The sequence below is a fragment of the Pseudophryne corroboree genome, chromosome 6, assembly GCF_028390025.1.
Source record: "Pseudophryne corroboree isolate aPseCor3 chromosome 6, aPseCor3.hap2, whole genome shotgun sequence".
Lineage (NCBI taxonomy): Eukaryota > Metazoa > Chordata > Amphibia > Anura > Myobatrachidae > Pseudophryne > Pseudophryne corroboree.
The window spans coordinates 88,865,713-88,893,125 of NC_086449.1; the positions used below are offsets into that span (position 1 = coordinate 88,865,713).

Genomic DNA, 27,413 nt, shown 5'->3' on the forward strand with positions numbered 1-27,413 from the left:
AAGACATCTGGGTCAGGGCATCTTCAAAACGACAGGTCTTTTGGGGTGTTCCTGTTATGCAGTGGTTACCAACCAAAAGTGAAGGAGAACTAGTGAACGATCGACAGGATCACAGATGACCAAGGCTCATTAATGCGCATGGGGACTGAAAGCTAGCCCGTCTGGTCCTACCCCATTCCTGCCACCACCACCCCATCCTCTGTCTATCCTCTGCCCCAGCTCACTCCCAGACACATGATGCTACTGGATCACTTAATATGTATATAATTATAATTGCATGTCATTGTGGACATGTAGACACCTACACATAGGTTTCAAAGCAAATGATTGGTTAATGGCGAAGACTTTAGGACGCCCTTCTCTTAAGTGCCCCGGGCCACTCAAAGGCTTAATCTAGCTCTGTGAACACCTCTGAATCAGGCCAAGTGTCACTGAGTTTGACTGTAGGCCTAATTCAGAGGTGCACTCAACTCTGTCGTGACTGAGATCCCATTCGCAGTGGATCAGCAAAAATATGCTAATGTCAGAACTGCCGGAATTTGTACAGAGACCTCCACTGACGACATCTCTGTTCTGCCGGTAGCACCATCGGACCTCTGATCATAGGGGCCACATCTGTTGCAAGTAAGCCACCGGAGCCTTTACAATGTGTACAAAGACAAAGTTGCAGTCTTGGACACGCACCCAAAATTGTTGTGACATGCCTTCGTTTTCGTTACCACCCGTTACCCCCCACCGCTGGCCAACGCACCCTTTTTCTGCAATGCTTGCCGTCAATCAGGTTGTGGCTAACAGGGCGCAGTCCCAATAAACATCAGTCAATTGCAACAGATTTGTGTCTACACCTGGGTTTCAAATCAGTCTTTATGGCGTAAATTTACTAAGATGGGAGTTCTATTTAAGACGGGATGTTGCCCATAGCAGCCAATCAGATTCCAGGTATTATCTTCTAGAAGATGCCAGATAAATGAGAAGTAGAATCTGATTGGTTGCTGTACGCAACATCTCATCTTGAATAGAACTCCCATCTTAGTAAATTTACCGAAGCAGTTCATTCACCGTCAGAAATCATCGATGTCTCAAAACCAGTACGAAACATAGGATTTTAAGACCGTGCCACCAATGTTATATTTCGATGTTCCATCCTACTGTTACATGCGCTCTGTGACGTTTCCGTGTAACCATGGCAACGGTGACTGGGGCGTGGCAGCGTCCAAAGAAACCAATCACTGCGCGTCCTGCCAGCCGGTTTAAACTCCACCAATCACCGCGCCCCGCACTCATTGTTTTTCCAGGTGGACTAAACCTTCTGTCAAGATGGCGGCCGCCGTGTCCGTTACCGCTGCAGGTGGAAAGCAGACTGGGGGAGATTGCTGGGCGGCGACACCGGGGGATGACGACGTGTTCTTGCCGGAGGAGGACAGGCCGCCCAGGCTGCCCAGGCTGGAGTCCCGGGAGATCCGGAGCCGGGTGGAGAGAATGAGGAGGGAAGTAAAAAACCGGAGGAAGATCCTGATCAAAGGCCTCCCGGGGGATATCACTAACCAGGTAATATATACTATACTACTACTGCCTGCCCTCCCGGGGTGTATGCCTGACCAGGTAATATATACTATACTAATACTGCCTGCCCTACAGGGGTGTATCCCTAACCACCTGCCCTCCCGGTGATATCACCAACCAGGCAGTATATACCATTACTGCCTGCCCTCCCGGGGTATATCCCTGACCAGATAATATACTATGCTGGTACTACTACTACTACTGCCTGCCCTCACGGGGACATCCCTACTTGGTAATATACAGTATACTATACTAATACTGCCTCTCCTCCTGGGGTATATCCCTGACCAGGTTATACTAATACTGCCTTCCCGTTCTGGGTGTATCACCAACCAGGTAATATACTAAACTAATTCTATGCAGTGGAACTCATAACTATATTGGATATCCTACGGCAAGCATTTTATGCAGTATGGTATGCCGGCAGTCCAACATACTGGCTCCGGAATCCCGACCGCCGGCATACTGACAGCTGGGTGAGTGCAAATGAGCCGCTTGCGGGCTCTCTGCGGGCACGGTGGTGTGCTAAGCGCGCCATGCTATCTATTCTCCCTCCAGGGGGGTCGTGGACCCCTAAGAGGGAGAAAAGATGTCGGGATTCCGGCGCCAGTATGGTGGTTGCCGGGAGTCCTGCCGCCGGCAACCTGAAGACCATTCAATACAAAGGGTACCCTTGGCCACTAATGTATTATTTCAGCCCCATATTGTTACACTGTCCCGTCCAAGCGACACGCCTCATAAATCAAAACATACCTGCCCTGGTGCGCTCGGGGCTATTTTTACACTAACATAACACTGCAGATACAGCAGCACTCACAAGTCTTTATTGAAGAAGACTTTAACGACAACCTTTTCAGCTCAATGTTTCAACATGCTTTTGATAAAGGTTCACAGGGCTGAAACTAGGGTTGCCTCCTCATCCCTTTAATTCTGGACACATATTAATTACACAAGTTCTGTGACTGATTAAAACCAGGTGAAATGGAGTCTTGAAGTCAGCCAGCCACAGGACCTGTAATTAATGTGTCCAGAATTAAAGGGATGAGGTGGCAACCCTAGCCAAAACGTTGAGCTGACAATTTTGTCTCTGAAGTCGTCTTCAGTAAAGACCTGTGAGTGCTGCTGTGTCTTCAGTGATATATATTTTACACACTTTCTTGGGCAACAACCTTCACACTTCTCCATCTAGCTAGTAGATGCATAACTTGAGAGATATGAGATCGCTGATCTTTTCATTATTGCTGGCTGCCTTCAGGAGCTAATGTGGAGTCTTTGTCTATGCACTCTGTCTTTTTAATACGCTGTCTTGGCGGCAGAGTAGTTGGCTGCAGCCAGTTTACTGCCATTGACTGGTCAGTCGGCTGTATGATCAACAGGGGTCACTGCTGAGGTCTTATCTATTTCACATTAGCTATAACTGGATCTCTTTTGATAAACATTGTTTGCAGAATGTGTTACATTGGGAAAGAAGTTATCATGTTGCATTATTATGAATGTATGGTCATCACAGTTCGGTGGGCGTTAGAAGTCAGTACGGGACTTGTGCTGTGGGTAATTTGGTGCAGATGACTTTGGTAGCAGTATTTGGCATAAGCTACAATGAGAATATTCTGTACGCTATGTAGTCATACCCACTTACTCCCTATCCAGAACATTACCAGTCTTCTAGCTATTAGAGGCTGTTATATCTGATTATTGGCACAACGTCAGCTTCTGTCCTGTGATATAACTGCTCCCTATAGTGTTCTGTCACTCGGTCCTGTGATTCTCATGTGCCCCTGTCAGTGGCCTCCTGACAATGGGACCTGTGCACATTCCAGTCGCCTCTCACTAGACCTGCTTGATGCCATCACCCAGGGGCTGCTTTTCAGGAGGGTCATGCAGGGTTTAAAACCATATTACACAATGCTATAGTAACTTGTTCTTAAAAAGACAAACCCCAACAGAAGTGTGTAAGTCTGTGTGAAATCTGTTCTGTAGATAAAGGGTGTGAACTGGATCCCTCTTCGAGAAGCGTCCTGCACACAAGCTCTGTCACCCTGGTCATGACATACTGTATATACTCGAGTATAAGTCGACCGGAATATAAGCCGAGGCACCTAATTTTACCACAAAAACCTGGGAAAACTTATTGACTCGAGAATAAGCCTAGGGTGGGAAATGCAGCTCTAGCCGTACACAGCCCTCATGCTGCCAGATATGCCCTCCAGTGCCAGTTACTTACCCTCCGTCGCTCCCGCGCTGTCTTCTGAAGAAGGGACACGGAGGGCACAGCGCGCTGCTCTCCTGCGTCTCCGGCGGCAGCGGCGTGTCTGTGTTAAAGGAAGTGCTGGTTTGTGCACTTCCTTTAACACACACGCCGGAGATGCTGGAGGGGGTGGTCTTCAGTATGCCGACTGACGGGATCCCGGCGCACAGTATACCGGTGCCGGGATCCCGACAGCCGGCATACCGACACTTATTCTCCCTCGTGGGGGTCCACGACCCCCCTGGAGGGAGAATAAAATAGTGTGGCGCGCGTAGCGAGCCCGCAAGGGGCTCATTTGCGCTCGCCACACTGTCGGTAAGCCGGCGGCCGGGTCCTGGCGCCGGTATGCTGGTCGCCGGGAGCCCGGCCGCCGGCAGATCGTAGTGAACCCGCTGGATGGACACAATCTATTTACATAGAAAGTGATGGCAGATAAGATCCGCTTGGCCAATCTAGTCTGCCCTTTTTTATCCTTTAAAGCCCAGTACTCACGGGCCGATCAAGGAGAGATGCGTGCTGAGCGAACCGCTCAGCACACATCTCTCCTGCCGCTCAGCACAGCGCGATCTGTGCTGAGCGTGCGGGGGGAGACGGGGGGGGCCGCTCACTTCACCCAGCGGGTGAAGTGAGCGACCCGCTAGATTGGCCTGCATGCAGGCCAATCTAGCAGCGGCGATAGCGATGTGCGGGGCCGCGCATCGCTATCGCGGAGGGGGCTACACACGGAGCGATCCTGCCGATATTCTAAGCAATCTAGTCAGATTGCTTAGAATATCGCTCCGTGAGTACCCCCCTTAAGGGGGGTACACACCAAAGAGATGCGTGCTGAGCGATCTATCAGTGACCGCTCAGCACACATCCATTCCCCCTCCCCTCGCTCAGCACAGTGAGACAGGGGTGCGCTCACTTCACACAGCGCTGAAGTGAGCGACCCTCTAGATTGAGGCTCAATCTAGCACCGGCGATAGCGATGCGCGGGGCCGCACATCGCTATCGCTGGGTGGCATACACACGAGATATCTGTGCTTTCATTCTAAGCAATTTAGTCAGATTGCTTAGATTTTAAGCATGGATCTCTCCATGTGTACACACCTAGGCATTCTCACCCTTTTTTTTTTTTTTTTTTTTTAGTTCTTTGTAAGGGTATTCATATGCCTAGCATGTTTACGTTGCTCTACAGCAGGCCTGGCCAACCTGTGGCCCTCCAGCTGTTGTGAAACTACAAGTCCCAGCATGCCCTGCCACAGTTTTAGCATTCCCTAATAACAAGATAGACAGGGCATGCTGGGATTTGTAGTTTCACAATAGCTGGAGAGCCATAGGTTGGCCAGGTCTGCTCTACAGTCTAATGTCCCCTACACATTTGACGATTTGCCGCCGAGGTGCCCAACGGCCGATACGGACGGCGGGAGGGGGGGTTAAGTTTCTTCACTCCCTGGCGTAGCCCGTCCCCATATCTCTGCATGCTAATATGGACGATATTGTCCACTTTGGCTTGCAGGCATAAACGGCCCGGCACCAACGATGAACAACCGCGGGGCCACGCGTCGTTCATTGTTGGTGCCTACAGACTGAGCGATATGAACAATTTATCTTTCATTACTGAACGAGATTGTTCATATCGGCCGCACACAGCGAGTGTGTAGGACCCATTGGCCTCTACACCTGGGAGGCTGTGATTCATGGTACAAAGGCCTGGGGACTGTAGATATATCTTGGTTGGTGCTATCTCACAGCCATCCTGAAACCATACAATGGGCCAGATGCACTGAGCCTTGGGGAGTGATAAAGTACCATTTAACCACCTCCTAACTTCCATCGTACGGGCTGTGTTTGAGAAATGACCATTAGGAGCTGATTGGTTGGTACAGAATAGCCATGTTCATATTTGCTGTGATGCGGCATGGCGTGCCGGGGTGCGATATTCACAGCCTGTGATCACTCCATTAATTACTAATGGAATTAATAGCGATTTCCAGCTGTGTATAGTCACTGTCACGATGCAGGTGGCCACATCGCTGCAAAGATGAACATGGCTACATCTGTACTTTAGCTCTCTCCAGTGCATAGTACATCTGCCCTATGTTTAATGGCCTTGGCTCAATAGTGAGGGTACATTCTCCAATAAAATAAAGATACATGGGGCAAGATTCAAATGTTGTTGCCGCCAGCAGCCACTAAATGGCGCCGGACGGAGCTGTTCAATTGTAGCAACGTTCGGGCGCGACTGGCTGCCAGCGTCTGCACCCGTTGGGCGGTGGTGAGCTGAAATGTGTGGAAAGTGATCTGTTTGGGTGCCCAAACGGCACTTTTCCCGATCGCGACACTTAGTTTAATCTGGTTTAGTCGCTCTACGCAGCTAAAACACACTAATGGGCGCTATAGGGGACGTTTATTTGAATATCGCCCCCTGTGATCTCCCGTCACTTTAGACGGTAATTCGGGGGCAATAACAATTGAATTCCCCCTATGGATTTAACTCTGTCTTCCTTTTTCTTAACTGTCTAAACCCCTACCTAGGTTCGTAACTTTGGCGCTGCTGTTTGGGTCACCATTTAATACTATGGCGTAGACTGGGAATTGCATGTTTTGGTGAGACAGGACCCCTAGAGCATTGGTCAATGTCGTAGGGAAAACCAGTGCTGGTGGCTTCCAATCATAACATATATGCACAAACAGAAGCAAAATCTGTCCCTCACCGCACAATTGAACCTAAGGATGACATATAAATGCAATTTAATATTTCTTTCTACATTTCTCTAACGTCCTAAGTGGATGCTGGGGACTCCGTAAGGACCATGGGGAATAGCGGCTCCGCAGGAGACTGGGCACAGCTAAGGAAAGCTTTAGGACTATCTGGTGTGCACTGGCTCCTCCCCCTATGACCCTCCTCCAAGCCTCAGTTAGATCTCTGTGCCCGAACGAGAAGGGTGCACACTAGGGGCTCTCCTGAGCTTCTTAGTGAAAGTTTTAGTTTAGGTTTTTTATTTTCAGTGAGACCTGCTGGCAACAGGCTCACTGCATCGAGGGACTAAGGGGAGAAGAAGCGAACTCACCTGCGTGCAGAGTGGATTGGGCTTCTTAGGCTACTGGACATTAGCTCCAGAGGGACGATCACAGGCCCAGCCATGGATGGGTCCCAGAGCCGCGCCGCCGGCCCCCTTACAGAGCCAGAAGACAGAAGAGGTCCGGAAAATCGGCGGCAGAAGACATCCTGTCTTCACCAAGGTAGCGCACAGCACTGCAGCTGTGCGCCATTGCTCCTCAGCACACTTCACACTTCGGTCACTGAGGGTGCAGGGCGCTAGGGGGGGGCGCCCTGAGCAGCAATAAAAACACCTTGGCTGGCGAAAATACATCACATATAGCCCCCAGGGCTATATGGATGAATTTTAACCCCTGCCAGAATCCATAAAAAAGCAGGAGAAAAGTCAGCGAAAAAGGGGCGGAGCCTATCTCCTCAGCACACTGGCGCCATTTTCCCTCACAGCTCCGTTGGAGGGAAGCTCCCCTGGCTCTCCCCTGCAGTCACTACACTACAGAAAGGGTTAAAAAAGAGAGGGGGGCACTAATTAGGCGCAGTATTAACAATACAGCAGCTATAAGGGGAAAAACACTTATATAAGGTTATCCCTGTATATATATATATAGCGCTTTGGTGTGTGCTGGCAAACTCTCCCTCTGTCTCCCCAAAGGGCTAGTGGGGTCCTGTCCTCTATCAGAGCATTCCCTGTGTGTGTGCTGTATGTCGGTACGTTTGTGTCGACATGTATGAGGAGAAAAATGATGTGGAGACGGAGCAGATTGCCTGTAATAGTGATGTCACCCCCTAGGGGGTCGACACCTGAGTGGATGAACTGTTGGAAGGAATTACATGACAGTGTCAGCTCTGTATAAAAGACAGTGGTTGACATGAGACAGCCGGCTACTCAGCTTGTGCCTGTCCAGACGTCTCATAGGCCGTCAGGGGCTCTAAAGCGCCCGTTACCTCAGATGGCAGATATAGACGCCGACACGGATACTGACTCCAGTGTCGACGGTGAAGAGACAAATGTGACTTCCAGTAGGGCCACACGTTACATGATTGAGGCAATGAAAAATGTTTTACACATTTCTGATAATACGAGTACCATCAAAAAGGGGTATTATGTTCGGTGAGGAAAAACTACCTGTAGTTTTCCTGAATCTGAGAAATTAAATGAGGTGTGTGATGATGCGTGGTTTTCCCCCGATAACAACTGATAATTTCTAAAATGTTATTGGCATTATATCCTTTCCCGCCAGAGGTTAGGGTGCGTTGGGAAACACCCCCTTAGGGTGGATAAAGCGCTCACACGCTTGTAAGGGCTCTACCCTCTCCTGAGATGGCCGCCCTTAAGGATCCTGCTGATAGAAAGCAGGAGGGTATCCTAAAATGTATTTGCACACATACTGGTGTTATACTGCGACCAGCAATCGCCTCAGCCTGGATGTGCAGTGCTGGGTTGGCGTGGTCGGATTCCCTGACTGAAAATATTGATACCCTAGATAGGGACAGTATATTTTTGCCTATAGAGCATTTAAAAGATGCATTTCTATATATGCGTGATGCACAGCGGAATATTTGCCGACTGGCATCAAGTCTAAGTGCGTTGTCCATTTCTACCAGTAGAGGGTTATGGACACGTCAGTGGTCAGGTGATGCGTATTCCAAACGGCATTTGGAAGTATTGCCTTAATAAGGGGAGGAGTTATTTGGGGTTGGTCTTTCAGACCTGGTGGCCACGGCAACAGCTGGGAAACCCACGTTTGTACCCCAGGTCGCCTCTCAACATGAGAAGACGCCATATTATTAGGCGCAGTCTTTTCGTGGACAAGCGGGCAAAATGTTCCTCATTTCTGCCCCGTGACAGAGGGAGAGGAAAAAGGCTGCAGAAATCAGCCAGTTCCCAGGAACAGAAACCCTCTCCCGCCTCTGCCAAGCCCTCAGTATGACGCTGGGGCTTTACAAGCAGAATCAGGCACGGTGGGGGGCCCGTCTCAATGAATTTCAGCGCGCAGTGGGCTCACTCGCAAGTAGACCCCTGGATCCTTCAGGTGATATCTCAGGGGTACAAATTAGAATTCGAGACGTCTCCCCCTCGCCGTTTTCCTAAAGTCGGCTTTACCGATGTCTCCTTCTGACAGGGAGACAGTTTTGGAAGCCATTCACAAGCTGTATTCCCAGCAGGTGATAATCAAGGTACCCCTCCTGCAACAGGGAACGGGGTATTATTCCACACTGTTGTGGTACCGAAGCCGGACGGCTCAGTGAGACCGATTCTAAATCTAAAATCTTTGAACACTTACATACAGAGGTTCAAATTCAAGATTGAGTCACTCAGAGCAGTGATTGCGAACCTGGAAGAAGGGGACTACATGATGTCTCGGGACATCAAGGATGCTTACCTTCATGTCAAAATTTACCCTTCTCACCAAGGGTACCTCAGGTTTATGGTACAGAACTGTCACTATCCGTTCAGACGCTGCCGTATGGATGGTCCACGGCACCCCGGGTCTTTACCAAGGTAATGGCCGAAATGATGATATTCCTTCGAAGGAAGGGAATTTTAGTTATCCCTTACTTGGACGATTCCCTGATAAGGGTAAGATCCAGGGAACAGTTGGAGGTCGTTGTAGCACTATCTCAGGTAGTGTTGCGGCAGCACGATTGGATTCTCAATATTCCAAAATCGCAGCTGGTTCCGACGACTTGTCTTCGGTTCCTAGGGATGATCCTGGACACAGTCCAGAAAAAGGTGTTTCTCCCGGAGGGGAAAGACAGGGAGTTATCCGAGCTAGTCAGGAACCTCCTAAAACCGAGCCAAGTCTCAGTGCATCAATGCACAAGGGTTCTGGGTAAAATGGTGGCTTCCTACGAAGCAATCCCATTCGGCAGATTCCACGCAAGAACTTTCCAGTGGGACCTGCTGGACAAATGGTCCGGGTCGCATCTTCAGATGCATCAGCGGATAACCCTGTCACCAAGGACAAGGGTGTCCCTCCTGTGGTGGTTGCAGAGTGCTCATCTTCTAGAGGGCCGCAGATTCGGCATTCAGGACTGGGTCCTGGTGACCACGGATGCCAGCCTGCGAGGCTGGGGAGCAGTCACACAGGGAAGGAATATCCAGGGCTTATGGTCAAGCCTGGAGACATCACTTCACATAAATATCCTGAAGCTAAGGGCCATTTACAATGCTCTAAGCTTAGCAAGACCTCTGCTTCAAGGTCAGCCGGTGTTGATCCAGTCGGACAACATCACGGCAGTCACCCACGTAAACAGACAGGGTGGCACAAGAAGCAGGAGGGCAATGGCAGAAGCTGCAAGGATTCTTCGCTGGGCGGAAAATCATGTGATAGCACTGTCAGCAGTATTCATTCCGGGAGTGGACAACTGGGAAGCAGACTTCCTCAGCACGACCTCCACCCGGGAGAGTGGGGACTTCACCCAGAAGTCTTCCACATGATTATAAACCGTTGGGAAAAACTCGACCGGTATTGCGCCAGGTCAAGGGACCCTCAGGCAATAGCTGTAGACGCTCTGGTAACACCGTGGGTGTACCAGTCATTGTATGTGTTCCCTCCTCTGCCTCTCATACCCAAGGTACTGAGATTGATAAGATGGAGAGGAGTAAGCACTATATTCGTGGCTCCGGATTGGCCAAGAAGGACTTGGTAACCGGAACTTCAAGAGATGCTCACGGAGGATCCGTGGCCTCTACCTCTAAGAAGGGACCTGCTCCAACAAGGACCCTGTCTGTTCCAAGACTTACCGCGGCTGCGTTTGACGGCATGGCGGTTGAACGCCGGATCCTGAAGGAAAAAAGGCATTCCGGATGAAGTCATCCCTATCCTGATCAAAGCCAGGAAGGATGTAACCGCAAAACATTATCACCGCATTTGGCGAAAATATGTTGCGTGGTGCGAGGCCAGTAAGGCCCGACGGAGGAAATTCAACTGGGTCGATTCCTACATTTCCTGCAAACAGGAGTGTCCATGGGCCTGAAATTGGGGTCCATTAAGGTTCAAATTTCGGCCCTGTCAATTTTCTTCCAAAAAGAACTAGCTTCAGTCCCTGAAGTTCAGACGTTTGTAAAAGGGGTACTGCATATACAGCCTCCTTTTGTGCCTCCAGTGGCACTTTGGGATCTCAATGTAGTTTTTTGGGTTCCAAAAGTCACATTGGTTTGAACCACTTAAATCTGTGGAGTTAAAAAATATCTCACATGGAAAGTGGTCATGCTGTTGGCCCTGGCCTGGGCCAGGCGCGTGTCAGAATTGGCGGCTTTATCCTGTAAAAGCCCTTATCTGATTTTCCATTCGGACAGGGCGGAATTGAGGACTCGTCCTCAGTTTCTCCCTAAGGTGGTTTCAGCGTTTCACCTGAACCAACCTATTGTGGTGCCTGCGGCTACTAGGGACTTGGAGGACTCCAAGTTGCTAGACGTTGTCAGGGCCCTGAAAATATGTTTCCAGGACGGCTGGAGTCAGAAAATCTGACTCGCTGTTTATCCTGTATGCACCCAACAAGCTGGGTGCTCCTGCTTCTAAGCAGACTATTGCTCATTGGATTTGTAGTACAATTCAGCTTGCACATTCTGTGGCAGGCCTGCCACAGCCAAAAATCTGTAAATGCCCACTCCACAAGGAAGGTGGGCTCATCTTGGGCGGCTGCCCGAGGGGTCTCGGCTTTACAACTTTGCCGAGCAGCTACTTGGTCAGGAGCAAATACGTTTGTAAAATTCTACAAAATTGATACCCTGGCTGAGGAGGACCTGGAGTTCTCTCAATTGGTGCTGCAGAGTCATCCGCACTCTCCCGCCCGTTTGGGAGCTTTGGTATAATCCCCATGGTCCTTACGGAGTCCCCAGCATCCACTTAGGACGTTAGAGAAAATAAGAATTTACTTACCGATAATTCTATTTCTCGTAGTCCGTAGTGGATGCTGGGCGCCCATCCCAAGTGCGGATTGTCTGCAATACTGGTACATAGTTATTGTTACCAAAAAATCGGGTTATTGCTGTAGTGAGCCATCTTTTCTAGAGGCTCCTCTGTTATCATGCTGTTAACTGGGTTCAGATCACAAGTTGTACAGTGTGATTGGTGTGGCTGGTATGAGTCTTACCCGGGATTCAAAATCCTTCCTTATTGTGTACGCTCGTCCGGGCACAGTATCCTAACTGAGGCTTGGAGGAGGGTCATAGGGGGAGGAGCCAGTGCACACCAGATAGTCCTAAAGCTTTCCTTAGATGTGCCCAGTCTCCTGCGGAGCCGCTATTCCCCATGGTCCTTACGGAGTCTCCAGCATCCACTACGGACTACGAGAAATAGAATTATCGGTAAGTAAATTCTTATTTTTTCAATAAGAACATTTTGGCCTTGGGGTGCCATGAACAAAATTCTGTTACTCTAGGGGCCGTGATTCAAAAAAGATTGGGAACCACTGCCCTAGAGCAAATCCCATATGTGGACATAATGCTGCTTATGCACATGTTGCCTGGATAAACCAGATGCTTATGAATGATTCACTTGTACACACAGACTAAGGAGTCGCTGTGTGGGCCGAGCATTGGCATCCAGGCTGAATGAATGGGTTAGCCAAGAGGTACAAAAACGCTGTCCTCAAGGCACCCCAGCGGTCCAGGTTTTAGGTATATCCATTGCTCAGCACAGATGGTTAAATCAAATTGATGTGCTTATTAAATCACCTGGGGCCAAGCATGGATAATCTTAAAATCTGGACCGTTGGGGTGCCTTGAGGGGATCTGGTCAAGATCCCGGCAGTCCAAATACAGACGCTGGGATCCCGACACTACTTGGAATGGCGACACTGGCATCCCAAATAGGGTCACCTGCCCTGCGCTCGGAATCCTGACAACTGGGATCCTGAGCGAGCAAGTGTTGTGACTCTGGCGAGGTGTGTGTGTGTGGGGGGGGGGGGGTGTAGATTCAGACGCCACCACGGAGGGTTAGGCTGTGTTGGGAAGGGGGGATTAACTTTAGTCTGTGGTGAGGGAGGGTTAGGGGGCCGTGTGGGAAAGGTGAGTATACTTGCCTTCCCCTGTCGGGTTACTGATCATCAGGATGCTGTGGTCCGTATTATGGCCGCTGGCATTCCCTACCCTGCCCGCCTTGAGGGCTGTGTTTGAGAATCTCTGGGTTAGCCCTTTGCAGCATTTCTATGTATTGAGCAGTTACAAAATGTATTGCTTCTTGCAGCAAGAGCACCCTGGGCCCCTCCTTGGCTGTAGATCCTCTATGCCACAGCTTATCAAACTTGGTCCCCAGGACCCCACACTGTTCATGGTTTTGCAGGTAACAATTAACTCCACCTGCGGATCTTTTCAAATCGGTGATTCATGACTACACCTGCACATCTACCAGGTGACCTGTAAAACGTGAGCGGTTTGGGTTCCTGAGGACTAAGTATTTGAGAACCTCTGCTCTGTTTACCAAGTAATTGACTTGCATGAAGAAGAGCTTGATTTGGAAAGAACGCTTAATTTTGTTTGGTTACTAGCCACAAGTTGCTGCGCGCTTTGTATTGCCACAAAGTACAGACACACGCTCAGTCTTACAGCCCTCCAAGAGCAGTTTTCCCTGGAATAGGGACTAAGGGGGAGATGTACTGAGCAGTGATAAAAGTGGAGAAGTGAACCAGTGGAGAAGTTGCCCATGGCAACCAATCGGCATTGACTTAACATTTATAATTTGCATACTATAAAAGTATACAGAGCAGCTGATTGGTTGCAATGGGCAACTTCTCCACTGGTTTACTTCTCCACTTTCATCACTGCTTAGTACATGTCCCCTTAACATCCCTAACTTTTAGTTTGTATCTATGAAGGCTGCCAGCAGAAATTGGGCCTGTTATGAGCCCTACAAACTGGCAGATAATACTGAAAGATATGAACGATCTCGTTCATTAATGAACAAGATACCGTTAATATCTTTCAGTGTGGAGGCACCAGCGATGAACGATGCGCGGCCCCGCGTCGGGCTGCTTGGTGGCGGATCTATCAGTGTGTAGGGCCCATTAGTCCTTTGAAGAACATTTGCCAGGAATAGGGCCTGTCTTATTGTTTTGGCCAAACTAGCTTACGTGAATCTCCCCTTGAGTTTAAGCATTAGCATGTAGAACAGTGTTTCGTTACTAGATCTTATCTTTTCACCTTGGAATGGAGTGACGATCTTGCTTATACTTTTGTTCCTTCTATTTCTAGGAAGTTCATGACCTTTTGGGAGAATATGAGCTGAAATACTGTTTTGTGGATAAATATAAGGGAACTGGTAAGATCTGGCCTACACTTTCTATTCTGTACTGCCAAAGACTATAAATTACATGACTTGTTTCACTTAGTAATTATGCAAGACCGGCCTACTTATGTTCTCTACAAATCCTGTCTCCTTTATAGCATTTGTCACCCTACTAAACGGAGATCAGGCAGAATGTGCTATCCATCGCTTCCACCACACACGCCTTCGCGACCGTGAGATCTCTGTACAGCTGCAACCCACTGATGCCTTACTCTGCATCGCTAACCTGCCACCGGGATACACCCAGCAACAGTTTGAGGACCTAGTCCGCCCATTTGGCAATCTTGAGCGATGCTTCCTAGTGTACAGTGGAGTCACTGGACAACCGAAGGGCTATGGCTTTGCGGAGTATATGAAGAAAGACTCTGCCTCCCGAGCCAAGTCGGATCTACTGGGTCGACAGCTGGGCTCTCGCACCCTGTACGTGCACTGGTCAGACGTCAGCCAGTTCAGCTATGAACTGATTCATTCCCACTGTCTGTGTGTGGAGCGGCTGCAGGAGTGTGATGTTCTTGAGCTGAAGGAAGCCTTCTCCAAAGTGTGCGCCCCCTCATTCTGCCAGGTGGGTGTCTGTCTTTGTCAGAGAACAGCTGTTGCATTTTGGATGATCTCTGATAGGCTGTAAAGTTGCACATCCAGGGCAAAATTGCATATAGTTGCTACGTTCTGGTGGGTATAAAATATCTGCAATGTAGGCTTATGTGTGCACAGATATATTTTGTTTCAGGCACACCTCCTGGGGCAGGGGCAATTGTGTATTGCTATAAAAGGCTTTTTTAGTGTATGGGTGGGAGTGGTGTGGTCGCATAGAGGTGTACAACTTGGCCTATTGTTACATATATGCATTTAGTTCTGTCTACACCATGAGACTAATTGATGCCAACTTGCATGCAACACTGTCTTGGGAGATGGAATGGAGAATTGTCTGCTGCTGAGATGGGGACTCTGCCTCGTGAGCTCAGGAGTTGACAGGAGCGCACCGTGGGTGTGGTATGGAAGGTCGACAGGGTCTCTAGGTGAACATGAGTTCTTTATGGGGGGTTTTGTGTTTTCTTCGTAGAGTGACCGGGAACCCCAATTAGTGTTCATTCTAGGAGTGAAAAGGGGCAGGGCGCCGGACTCCGGGGGCACATGTGTGCGCGGCCACGCAAATTAGGGGGCGTTGCCACGCCTCCGTCATTTTAGGGGCGGTGCGGCCCACAGACGCTACTATAGAGAGCGTCTGTGGCCGGCGACGTCACTGTTGGGGGCGTGCCCAGCACCTCCGTCGGTGCTGGGCTTCCCCCAGCCCTCTCCCAATGCGTGAATGGATGCCGCGCGCATGCGCAAGGCATCTATACACGCCGGGAGGGCAGGGAGCGGGCGGCTGTTCTAGCAGGGTGCCGCTAAAGGGGCAGGGCGGGTTTTGCCTGTTAAAAAACGGGCGCGACGCCCTGCTAAAACAGCCTAGAGTGAACACTACACTGTGTCCCCTCACATGGCTCGCTTCGCATGCCATGCTTCGGGCAAGGTGCCTCGCTCCGCTACTGCTGCACCCAGCACAGGTTACCATTCCCAATTGTAGTCCACGTGGATCGTTAAGTATGAAAAGGTTCAGGAAGAAATAGTGAAACTCATGTCGACCTTTTGACCTGTCGACTTAGATAGTGTCGACCTAAAGACCGGATCCTGCACACGGGAGTCTGTCTATGCAGTAGTCTGTTTAACTTTATAGTGAGTGGCGATCATGCATGCTTTATAATGAGGAGCCGTATCATTATCATTCATCCTTGTGTCTAGTATGCTGTGCTAAATCACTGTTGGCGTGACCTAAGGGCCCCATACACTACAGCGACATGTTGGACCCTCATGTCGCATACGATTTCCCTTGAACCGCCCGGCAGCCTCCTGGGTGGCAGGAACGCATAAGATAAGTCGTATGCGGTCCTTTTGCATACGATGAGTCCATGTTTATCTTGACCTTTAATATGATTGACTGAGACTGGGCAGTCACACTTAATCTCCTGCTGTATTGTTATCTGTATTGTACTGCTGCTGAGAACAATAGATGAAGGGTTTGTTAATAAACCATGTTGTGCCTAGGTGCAGCAAACTAGCCAAGATAACCATGGACCCATCTGTATCTTATGCGCTCCCAGCCATGCCTGTGGGATCAGAGATAACATGAGGGCAGCACGAACGAACTAGGGGCTCTGATCCGATGCTCACGGCACCACGCATCGGATCGGATGTAAAACACATCGGATTTGCCACTTTTCATCCGATTTTTATCGTCCCGAAAGGTCGAAATCGGGCATTATCGTTGTAGTGTATGGGGCCCTTTACACTGGTTTTTCTGTGGTCTGAAGATCCTATGACTAATACCAACTGGTCATTCAAGCCAATGTACTGGATGTTTCTGCAGAGCCTGCTCCTGCCAGTGTGTGTGTGACATCGGCACACTGAGCCTGCTCCTGCCAGTGTGTGTGTGTGATGTCGGCACACTAAGGCTGCTCCTGCCAGTGTGTGTGATGTTGGCACACTGAGCCTGCTCCTACCAGTACCCGGGCTTTTACCAGTGTCATGGGGTGGGTCACACAAGTAGCTTTACTCTGATGGCTCCCACCTGATCTTTCTGTTTTCAGCTAGCATATGGGCAGGATGGGCAGTTTAAAGGTTTTGCTGTCGTGGAATATGACTCTGAGATGGTGGCAGAAGTAGTCCAGCAGCAGATGGATAATTCGATGGCAGCGGGAAGTCGTGTACGGGTCTCTTTCTGTGTGCCAGGCCCCCCGGGAAGGAGTATGCTGGCTGCGCTGATTGCTGCACAAGCAACGGTGAGTGTGTTCAGATCAAGAACATTAATGTGCAGGACGCTTCTTCAGACATGCCGTAGTCTGTAGAAGATTCTTATGCAGGATTCTTGCTTTGTGTAATGGCTTTCACAGGGACATCTAGGTCGTTTTAAAATCGCATTGATTTAATATCTGCTTAATTCCCTGAGACAAAAAGATATTTCTCGGACGTCCTAGTGGATGCTGGGAACTCCGTAAGGACCATGGGGAATAGACGGGCTCCGCAGGAGACTGAGCACTCTAAAGAAAAGATTAGGTACTATCTGGTGTGCACTGGCTCCTCCCTCTATGCCCCTCCTCCAGACCTCAGTTAGAATCTGTGCCCGGCCAGAGCTGGGTGCTCCTAGTGGGCTCTCCTGAGCTTACTAGTAAAGAAAGTATTTATTAGGTTTTTTATTTTCAGTGAGTTTCTGCTGGCAACAGACTCACTGCTACGTGGGACTAAGGGGAGAGAAGCAAACCTACCTGCTTGCAGCTAGCTTGTGCTTCTTAGGCTACTGGACACCATTAGCTCCAGAGGGTTCGAACACAGGCACCTGTCCTCGATCGTCCATTCCCGGAGCCGCGCCGCCGTCCCCCTCACAGAGCCAGAAGAACAGAAGCTGGAAGACGACTAAATCGGCGGCAGAAGACTCCTGTCTTCATTTAAGGTAGCGCACAGCACCGCAGCTGTGCGCCATTGCTCCCAGCACACTTACACACTCCGGTCACTGTAGGGTGCTGGGGGGGGGGGGGGCGCCCTGGGCAGCAATTGAAGTACCTTTTGGCAATAATACATATATACAGTCTGGCACTGTATATATGTAAAAACCCCCACCATTTTTTTACACCGAAATCAGGACAGAAGCCCTCCACTGAGGGGGCGGGGCCTTCTTCCTCAGCACACCAGCGCCATTTTCTCTTCACAGCTCCGCTGGAAGCAGCTCCCCAGGCTCTCCCCTGCAGTATCCAGGTACAAGAAGGGTAAAAAAGAGAGGGGGGGCACATAAATTTAGGCGCAAATAAAACATATAAGGCAGCTATTGGGTAATCACTTATTATAAGTGAAAATCCGTGTGTTATATAGCGCTGTGGTGTGTGCTGGCATACTCTCTCTCTGTCTCCCCAAAGGACTTTGTGGGGTCCTGTCCTCAGTCTGAGCATTCCCTGTGTGTGTGCGGTGTGTCGGTATGGCTGTGTCGACATGTTTGAGGAGGGTTACGTGGAGGCGGAGTAAAGGCAGATAAGTGTGGTGTCGCCCCCGTCGGGGCCGACACCTGAGTGGATGGATATGTGGAAGGTCTTAAACGACAATGTAAGCTCCTTACATAAAAGGTTTGATGACGCTGCAGCCTTGGGACAGCCGGGGTCTCAGCCCGCGCCTGCCCAGGCGACTCAGAAACCGTCAGGGGCTCATAAACGCCCTCTATCTCAGATGGTTGACACAGATGTCGACAGGGAGTCCGACTCAAGTGTCGACGATGATGAGGCACATTTACATTCTAAAATGACCAAGGCCATCCGATACATGATTATTGCAATGAAAGATGTATTACATATTTCTGAGATTAACCCTGTTAATACCAAGAGGGTTTGTTTGGGGAGAAAAAGCAGCCAGTGACTTTTCCCCCATCTGATGAATTAAATGAATTATGTGACAAAGCGTGGAGTTCCCCTGATAAGAAACTATTTCTAAGAGGTAACGGACAGGTAACGTTGGGAAACATCCCCTAGGGTGGACAAGGCGCTGACACGCTTATCTAAAAAGGTTGCCCTGCCGTCTCAGGATACGGCCGCCCTAAAGGAGCCTGCGGATAGAAAGCAGGAAGCTATCCTGAAGTCAGTGTATACACACTCTGGTACTCTACTGAGACCTGCTATTGCTTCAGCCTGGATGTGTAGTGCTGTAGCAGCATGGACAGATACTCTGTCAGACGACATAGATTCCCTCGACAGGGATACTGTTTTGCTAACCCTGGGCCATATAAAAGACGTTGTCTTATATATGCGGGATGCTCAGAGGGACATTTGCCTGCTGGGCTCTAGAATTAATGCTATGTCCATTTCTGCCAGGAGGGTCTTATGGACTCGGCAATGGACAGGAGATGCTGATTCTAAAAAACACATGGAGGTTTTGCCTTATAAGGGTGAGGAATTGTTTGGGGACGGTCTATCGGACCTCGTGTCCACAGCGACAGCTGGAAAGTCTACTTTCTTCCCTCAGGTTTCCTCACAGCCTAAGAAAGCACCGTATTATCAAATGCAGTCCTTTCGTTCTCAGAAAGGCAAGAGGGTCAGGGGCGCATCCTTTCTTGCCAGAGGCAGGGGTAGAGGTAAGAAGCTGCACCATGCAGCCAGTTCCCAGGAACAAAAGTCCTCCCCTGCTTCCACTAAGTCCACCGCATGACGGGGCTCCACAGGCGGAGCCAGGTGCGGTGGGGGCGCATCTCCGAAACTTCAGCAACCAGTGGGTTCGCTCACAGGTGGATCTCTGGGCTGTACAAATTGTATCTCAGGGATACAAGCTGGAGTTCGAAGCGACTCCTCCCTCCCCTCCCGCCGTTACCTCAAACCAGCCTTGCCAGCTTCCCCCATGGAAAGGGAGGTAGTACTGGCGGCAATTCACAAGCTGTACCTCCGGCAAGTGATTATCAGGGTCCCCCTCCTTCAACAGGGATGGGGTTACTATTCCACAATGTTTGTGGTACCAAAACCGGACGGTATAAAGTTCAAAATGGAATCGCTCAGAGCGGTTATTGCAAGCCTGGAAGAGGGGGATTTTATGGTGTCGCTGGACATCAAGGATGCTTACTTGCATGTCCCCATTTACCCACTTCACCAGGAGTACCTCAGGTTTGTGGTACAGGACTGTCATTACCAGTTCCAGACGTTGCCGTTTGGCCTGTCCACGGCACCGAGGATATTTACCAAGGTAATGGCCGAAATGATGATACTCCTTCGGAAGAAGGGAGTTATAGTTTTCCCGTGCTTGGACGATCTCCTCATAAAGGCGAGGTCCAGAGAGCAGTTGTTGATCAGCGTAGCACTCTCTCAGGAAGTGTTGCAACAGCACGGCTGGATTCTGAATGTTCCAAAGTCGCAGCTGATTCCTACGACGCGTCTGCTTTTCCTGGGCATGATTCTGGACACAGAACAGAAGGTGTTTCTCCCGGTGGAGAAGGCCCAGGAATTAGCATCTCTGGTCAGGGACCTCCTGAAACCAAAACGGGTATCGGTGCATCACTGCACGCGAGTCCTGGGAAAGATGGTGGCTTCATACGAAGCCATTCCCTTCGGCAGGTTCCATGCAAGGATCTTTCAGTGGGATCTGTTGGACAAGTGGTCCGGATCGCATCTCCAGATGCATCGGCTGATCACCCTGTCCCCAAGGGCCAGGGTGTCTTCTGTGGTGGCTGCAGAGTGCTCATCTTCTAGAGGGCCGCAGGTTCGGCATACAGGACTGGGTCCTGGTGACCACGGATGCAAGCCTCCGCGGATGGGGGGCAGTCACTCAGGGAAGAAACTTCCAAGGGCTGTGGTCAAGTCAGGAGACTTGTCTTCACATAAATATACTGGAACTAAGGGCCATATACAACGCCCTGAGTCAAGCGGAGCCCCTGCTTCGAGACCAACCAGTGCTGATTCAGTCAGACAACATCACGGCGGTCGCCCATGTAAACCGCCAGGGCGGCACAAGAAGCAGGGTGGCAATGGCGGAAGCCACTAAGATTCTTCGTTGGGTGGAGAATCGCGTGCAAGCACTGTCAGCAGTGTTCATTCCGGGAGTGGACCACTGGGAAGCAGACTTCCTCAGCAGACACGACCTCCACCCGGGAGAGTGGGGACTTCATCAAGAAGTCTTCACACAGATTGCAAATCGATGGGAACTGCCACAGGTGGACATGATGGCATCCCGCCTCAACAAAAAGCTAAAAAGATATTGCGCCAGGTCAAGGGACCCTCAGGCGATAGCTGTGGACGCGCTAGTGACACCGTGGGTGTTCCAGTCGGTATATGTGTTTCCTCCTCTTCCTCTCATACCAAAGGTGCTGAGAAATGTAAGAAAGAGGAGTGAGAACAATACTCATTGTTCCGGATTGGCCAAGAAGGACTTGGTACCCGGAACTGCAAGAAATGCGCACAGAGGACCCATGGCCTCTGCCTCTCAGACAGGACCTGCTGCAACAAGGGCCCTGTCTGTTCCAAGACTTACCGCGGCTGCGTTTGACGGCATGGCGGTTGAACGTCTGATCCTAGCGGAAAAAGGCATTCCGGGTAAAGTTATTCCTACGCTGATAAAGGCTAGGAAAGACGTGACGGCAAAGCATTATCACCGTATATGGCGAAAATATGTTGCTTGGTGTGAGGCCAGGACGGCCCCTACAGAGGAATTCCAGCTGGGTTGATTCCTGCACTTCCTACAGTCAGGAGTGTCTATGGGCCTAAAATTAGGGTCCATAAGGGTCCAGATTTCGGCCCTATCCATTTTCTTTCAAAAAGAACTGGCTTCACTGCCTGAGGTTCAGACGTTTGTTAAGGGAGTGCTGCATATTCAGCCCCCTTTTGTGCCACCAGTGGCACCTTGGGATCTTAACGTTGTGTTGGATTTCCTGAAATCACACTGGTTTGAGCCACTTGAGACCGTGGAACTAAAGTATCTCACGTGGAAAGTGGTCATGCTGTTGGCCTTAGCATCGGCTAGGCGTGTGTCAGAATTGGCGGCTTTGTCATGTAAAAGCCACGATCTGATCTTCCATATGGACAGGGCAGAAATGCGGACTCGTCCCCAATTTCTCCCAAAGGTGGTATCATCGTTTAATTTGAACCAACCTATTGTGGTGCCTGCGGCTACTTGGGACTTGGAGGACTCCAAGTTGCTGGACGTAGTCAGGGCTTTGAAAATATTTGTTTCCAGAACGGCTGGAGTCGGGAAGACTGACTCGCTGTTTATCCTGCATGCACCCAACAAGCTGGGTGCTCCTGCTTCAAAGCAAACTATTGCTCGCTGGATCTGTAGCACGATTCAGCTGGCTCATTCTGCAGCTGGATTGCCGCATCCAAAATCAGTAAAAGCCCATTCCACAAGGAAGGTGGGCTCTTCTTGGGCGGCTGCCCGAGGGGTCTCGGCTTTACAGCTTTGCCGAGCGGAACCTTGATCGGGTTCAAACACCTTTGCAAAGTTCAACAGGTTTGATACCCTGGCTGAGGAGGACCTTGTGTTTGCTCATTCGGTGCTGCAGAGTCATCCGCACTCTCCTGCCCGTTTGGGAGCTTTGGTATAATCCCCATGGTCCTTACGGACGTCCCAGCATCCACTAGGACGTCAGAGAAAATAAGAATTTACCCACCGGTAATTCTATTTCTCGTAGTCCGTAGTGGATGCTGGGCGCCCGTCCCAAGTGCGGACTTTCTGCAATACGTGTATATAGTTATTGCTTAAATAAGGGTTATTGTTCTGAGCCATCCGTTGAGTGAGGCTCAGTTGTTGTTCATACTGTTAACTGGGTAAGGTTATCACAAGTTGTACGGTGTGATTGGTGTGGCTGGTATGAGTCTTACCCTGGTTTCCAAAAATCCTTTCCTTGTAATGTCAGCTCTTCCGGGCACAGTTTCCCTAACTGAGGTCTGGAGGAGAGGCATAGAGGGAGGAGCCAGTGCACACCAGATAGTACCTAATCTTTTCTTTAGAGTGCCCAGTCTCCTGCGGAGCCAGTCTATTCCCCATGGTCCTTACGGAGTTCCCAGCATCCACTACGGACTACGAGAAAATAAGATTTTACTTACCGATAAATCTATTTCTCGTAGTCCGTAGTGGATGCTGGGAACTCCGTAAGGACCATGGGGAATAGCGGCTCCGCAGGAGACTGGGCACATCTAAAGAAAGCTTTAGGACTAGCTGGTGTGCACTGGCTCCTCCCCCTATGACCCTCCTCCAAGCCTCAGTTAGGATACTGTGCCCGGACGAGCGTACATAATAAGGAAGGATATTGAATCCCGGGTAAGACTCATACCAGCCACACCAATCACACCGTACAACTTGTGATCTGAACCCAGTTAACAGTATGATAACAATGAAGGAGCCTCTGAAAAGATGGCTCACAACAACAATAACCCGATTTAGTTAACAATAACTATGTACAAGTATTGCAGACAATCCGCACTTGGGATGGGCGCCCAGCATCCACTACGGACTACGAGAAATAGATTTATCGGTAAGTAAAATCTTATTTTCTCTGACGTCCTAGTGGATGCTGGGAACTCCGTAAGGACCATGGGGATTATACCAAAGCTCCCAAACGGGCGGGAGAGTGCGGATGACTCTGCAGCACCGAATGAGAGAACTCCAGGTCCTCCTCAGCCAGGGTATCAAATTTGTAGAATTTAGCAAACGTGTTTGCCCCTGACCAAATAGCTGCTCGGCAAAGTTGTAAAGCCGAGACCCCTCGGGCAGCCGCCCAAGATGAGCCCACTTTCCTTGTGGAATGGGCTTTTACAGATTTTGGCTGTGGCAGGCCTGCCACAGAATGTGCAAGCTGAATTGTACTACCAATCCAACGAGCAATAGTCTGCTTTGAAGCAGGAGCACCCAGCTTGTTGGGTGCATACAGGATAAACAGCGAGTCAGATTTTCTGACTCCAGCCGTCCTGGAAACATATATTTTCAGGGCCCTGACAACGTCAAGTAACTTGGAGTCCTCCAAGTCCCTAGTAGCCGCAGGCACCACAACAGGTTGGTTCATGTGAAAAGCAGAAACCACCTTAGGGAGAAATTGAGGACGAGTCCTCAATTCTGCCCTGTCAGAATGAAAAATTAAGTAAGGGCTTTTATATGATAAAAGCCGCCAATTCTGACACACGCCTGGTTGAAGCCAGGGCTAACAGCATCGTCACCTTCCATGTGAGATGATATTTTAAGTCCACAGTGGTGAGTGGTTCAACCAATGTGACTTAAGGAACCTCAAAACAACATTGAGATCCCAAGGTGCCACTGGAGGCACAAAAGGAGGTTGTATATGCAGTACCCCTTTTACAAATGTCTGAACTTCAGGTACTGAAGCCAGTTCTTTCTGGAAGAAAATCGACAGGGCCGAAATTTGAACCTTAATGGACCCTAATTTTAGGCCCATAGACAGTCCTGTCTGCAGGAAATGGAGGAAACGACCTAGTTGAAATTCCTCTGTAGGGGCCTTCTTGGCCTCACATCACGCAACATATTTTCGCCAAATGCGGTGATAATGTTTTGCGCTTACATCCTTCCTGGCTTTGACCAGGGTAGGGATGACTTCATCTGGAATGCCTTTTTCCTTCAGGATCCGGCGTTCAACCGCCATGCCGTCAAACGCAGCCGCGGTAAGTCTTGGAACAGACAAGGCCCCTGCTGGAGCAGGTCCTTTCTTAGAGGTAGAGGCCACGGGTCTTCCGTGAGCATCTCTTGAAGTTCCAGGTACCAAGTCCTTCTTGGCTAATCCGGAACCACGAGTATCGTTCTTACTCCTCTCCTTCTTATGACTCTCAGTACTTTTGGTATGAGAGGCAGAGGAGGGAACACATACACTGACTGGTACACCCACGGTGTCACCAGAGCGTCCACCGCTATTGCCTGAGGGTCCCTTGACCTTGCGCAATATCTGTCCAGTTTCTTGTTAAGACGGGACGCCATCATGTCCACCTTTTGGTTTTTCCCAACGGTTTACAATCAGTTGGAAGACTTCTGGGTGAAGTCCCCACTCCCCCGGGTGGAGGTCGTGTCTGCTGAGGAAGTCTGCTTCCCAGTTGTCCACTCCCGGAATGAACACTGCTGACCGTGCTATCACATGATTTTCCGCCCAGCAGAGAATCCTTGCAGCTTCTGCCATTGCCCTCCTGCTTCTTGTGCCGCCCTGTCTGTTTACGTGGGCGACAGCCGTGATGTTGTCCGACTGGATCAATACCGGTTGACCCTGAAGCAGAGGTTTTGCTTGACTTAGGGCATTGTAAATGGCCCTTAGTTCCAGGATATTTTTGTCTCCAGGCTTGACCATAAGCCCTGGATATTTCTTCCCTGTGTGACTGCTCCCCAGCCTCGCAGGCTGGCATCCGTGGTCACCAGGACCCAGTCCTGAATGCCGAATCTGCGGCCCTCTAGAAGATGAGCACTCTGCAACCACCACAGGAGGGACACCCTTGTCCTTGGTGACAGGGTTATCCGCTGATGCATCTGAAGATGCGACCCGGACCATTTGTCCAGTAGGTTCCACTGGAAAGTTCTTGTGTGGAATCTGCCGAATGGGATTGCTTCGTAGGAAGCCACCATTTTTACCCAGAACCCTTGTGCATTGATGCACTGAAACTTGGTTCGGTTTTAGGAGGTTCCTGACTAGCTCGGATAACTCCCTGGCTTTCTCCTCCGGGAGAAACACCTTCTTTCTGGACTGTGTCCAGGATCATCCCTAGGAACAGAAGACAAGTCGTCGGAACCAGCTGCGATTTTGGAATATTGAGAATCCACTCGTGCTGCCGCAACACTACCTGCGATAGTGCTACACCGACCTCCAACTGTTCTCTGGATCTTACCCTTATCAGGGAATTGTCCAAGTAAAGGATAACTAAAATTCCCTTCCTTCGAAGGAATATCATCATTTCGGTCATTACTTCAGTAAAGACCCGGGGTGCCGTGGACCATCCCTACGGCAGCGTCTGAACTGATAGTGACAGTTCTGTACCATAACCTGAGATACCTTTGGTGAGAAGGGTAAATTTTGACATGAAGGTAAGCATCCTTGATGTCCCGAGACATCATGTAGTCCCCTTCTTCCAGGTTTGCAATCACTGCTCTGAGTGACTCAATTTTGAATTTGAACCTCTGTATGTAAGTGTTCAAAGATTTTAGATTTTAAAATCTGTCTCACCGAGCCGTCTGGCTTCGGTACCACAATAGTGTGGAATAATACCCCGTTCCCTGTTGCAGGAGGGGTACCTTAATTATCACCTGCTGGGAATACAGCTTGTGAATGGCTTCCAAAACTGCCTCCCTGACAGCGGGAGACGTCGGTAAAACAGACTTTTTGGAAACGGCGAGGGGAATACGTCTCGAATTCCAATTTGTACCCCTGAAATATTACCTGAAGGATCCAGGGGTCTACTTGCGAGTGAGCCCACTGCGCACTGAAATTCACTGAGAACGGGCCCCCACCGTGCCTGAACTTGTAAAGCCCTAGCGTCATACTGAGGGCTTGGCAGCGGCGGAAAAGGGTTTCTGTTCCTGGGAACTGGCTGATCTCTGCAGCCATTTTCCTCTCCCTCTGTCACGAGCAGAAAAGAGGAACCCTTTTGTCCGCTTGCCAACCAGGACTGCGCCTGATAATACGGCGTCTTATTTTGAGAGGCGACCTAGGGTACATCCCCTTTTTTAAGGCAATTCCAAATGCCGTTTGGAATCCCTGACCACTTTACTGGTAGATACAAAGCACTTATACTTGATGCCAGTCGGCAAATATTCCGCTGTGCATCATGCATATATAGAAAAGCATCTTTTAATTGCTCTATAGGCAATAATATACTGTCCTTATCTAGGATATCAATATTTCCAGTCAGGGAATCCGACCACGCCACCCAGCACTGCACATCCAGGCTGAGGCGATTGCTGGTCGCAGTATAACACCAGTATGTGTGTAAATACATTTTAGGATACCCTCCTGCTTTTTATCAGCAGGATCCTTAAGGGCGGCCATCTCAAGAGAGGGTAGAGCCCTTGTTCTTACAATCGTGTGAGCGCCTTATCCCCTGTAGGGGGTGTTTCCCAACGCACCCTAACCACTGGCGGGAAAAGGTATACTGCCAATAACTTTTTAGAATTATCAATTGTTATCGGAGGAAAACCCACGCATCATCACACACCTCATTTTATTTTTCAGATTCAGGAAAACTATAGGAAGTTTTTCCTCACCAAACATAATACCCCTTTTTTGGTGGTATTCATATCAGAAAAGTGTAAACATTTTCCATTGCCTCAATCATGCAATGTGTGGCCCTATTGGAAATCACGGTTGTCTCTTCACGTCGACACAGGAGCCAGTATCCGTGTCGGCGTCTGTATCTGAGGTAACGGGCGCTTTAGAGCCCCTGTATGAGACATCTGGACATGCACAAGCTGAGTAGCCGGCTGTCTCATGTCAACCACTGTCTTTTATACAAAGCTGACACTGTCACGCAATTTCAACAGTACATCCACTCAGGTGTCGACCCCCTAGGGGGTGACAACACTATTACAGACACTCTACTCCGTCTCCACATCATTTTTCTCCTCATACATGTCGACACAAAAGTACCGACACACAGCGCACACACACAGGGAATGCTCTGATAGAGGACAGGACCCACTAGCCCTTTGGGGAGACAGAGGGAGAGTTTGCCAGCACACACCAGAGCGCTATATATATATATATATATACAGGGATAACCTTATATAAGTGTTT

At 49.8% G+C, this 27,413-nt stretch overlaps 1 protein-coding gene across 3 annotated transcripts in view; it reads left to right on the top strand.

Annotated features, from left to right (window-relative positions):
• The first annotated feature begins 1,269 nt into the window (after positions 1-1,269).
• Positions 1,270-27,413, top strand: part of RAVER1 (ribonucleoprotein, PTB binding 1) — a 159,962-nt gene continuing 133,818 nt past the window's right edge. For all 3 annotated transcript variants that reach the window (XM_063931463.1, XM_063931465.1, XM_063931464.1), the window contains exons 1-4: positions 1,270-1,548; positions 14,053-14,119; positions 14,245-14,708; positions 16,771-16,962. In XM_063931463.1, the coding sequence (XP_063787533.1) occupies positions 1,318-1,548; positions 14,053-14,119; positions 14,245-14,708; positions 16,771-16,962 (954 nt within the window). In that variant the 5' untranslated portion in view covers positions 1,270-1,317. The remainder of the gene's footprint in view (positions 1,549-14,052; positions 14,120-14,244; positions 14,709-16,770; positions 16,963-27,413) is intronic.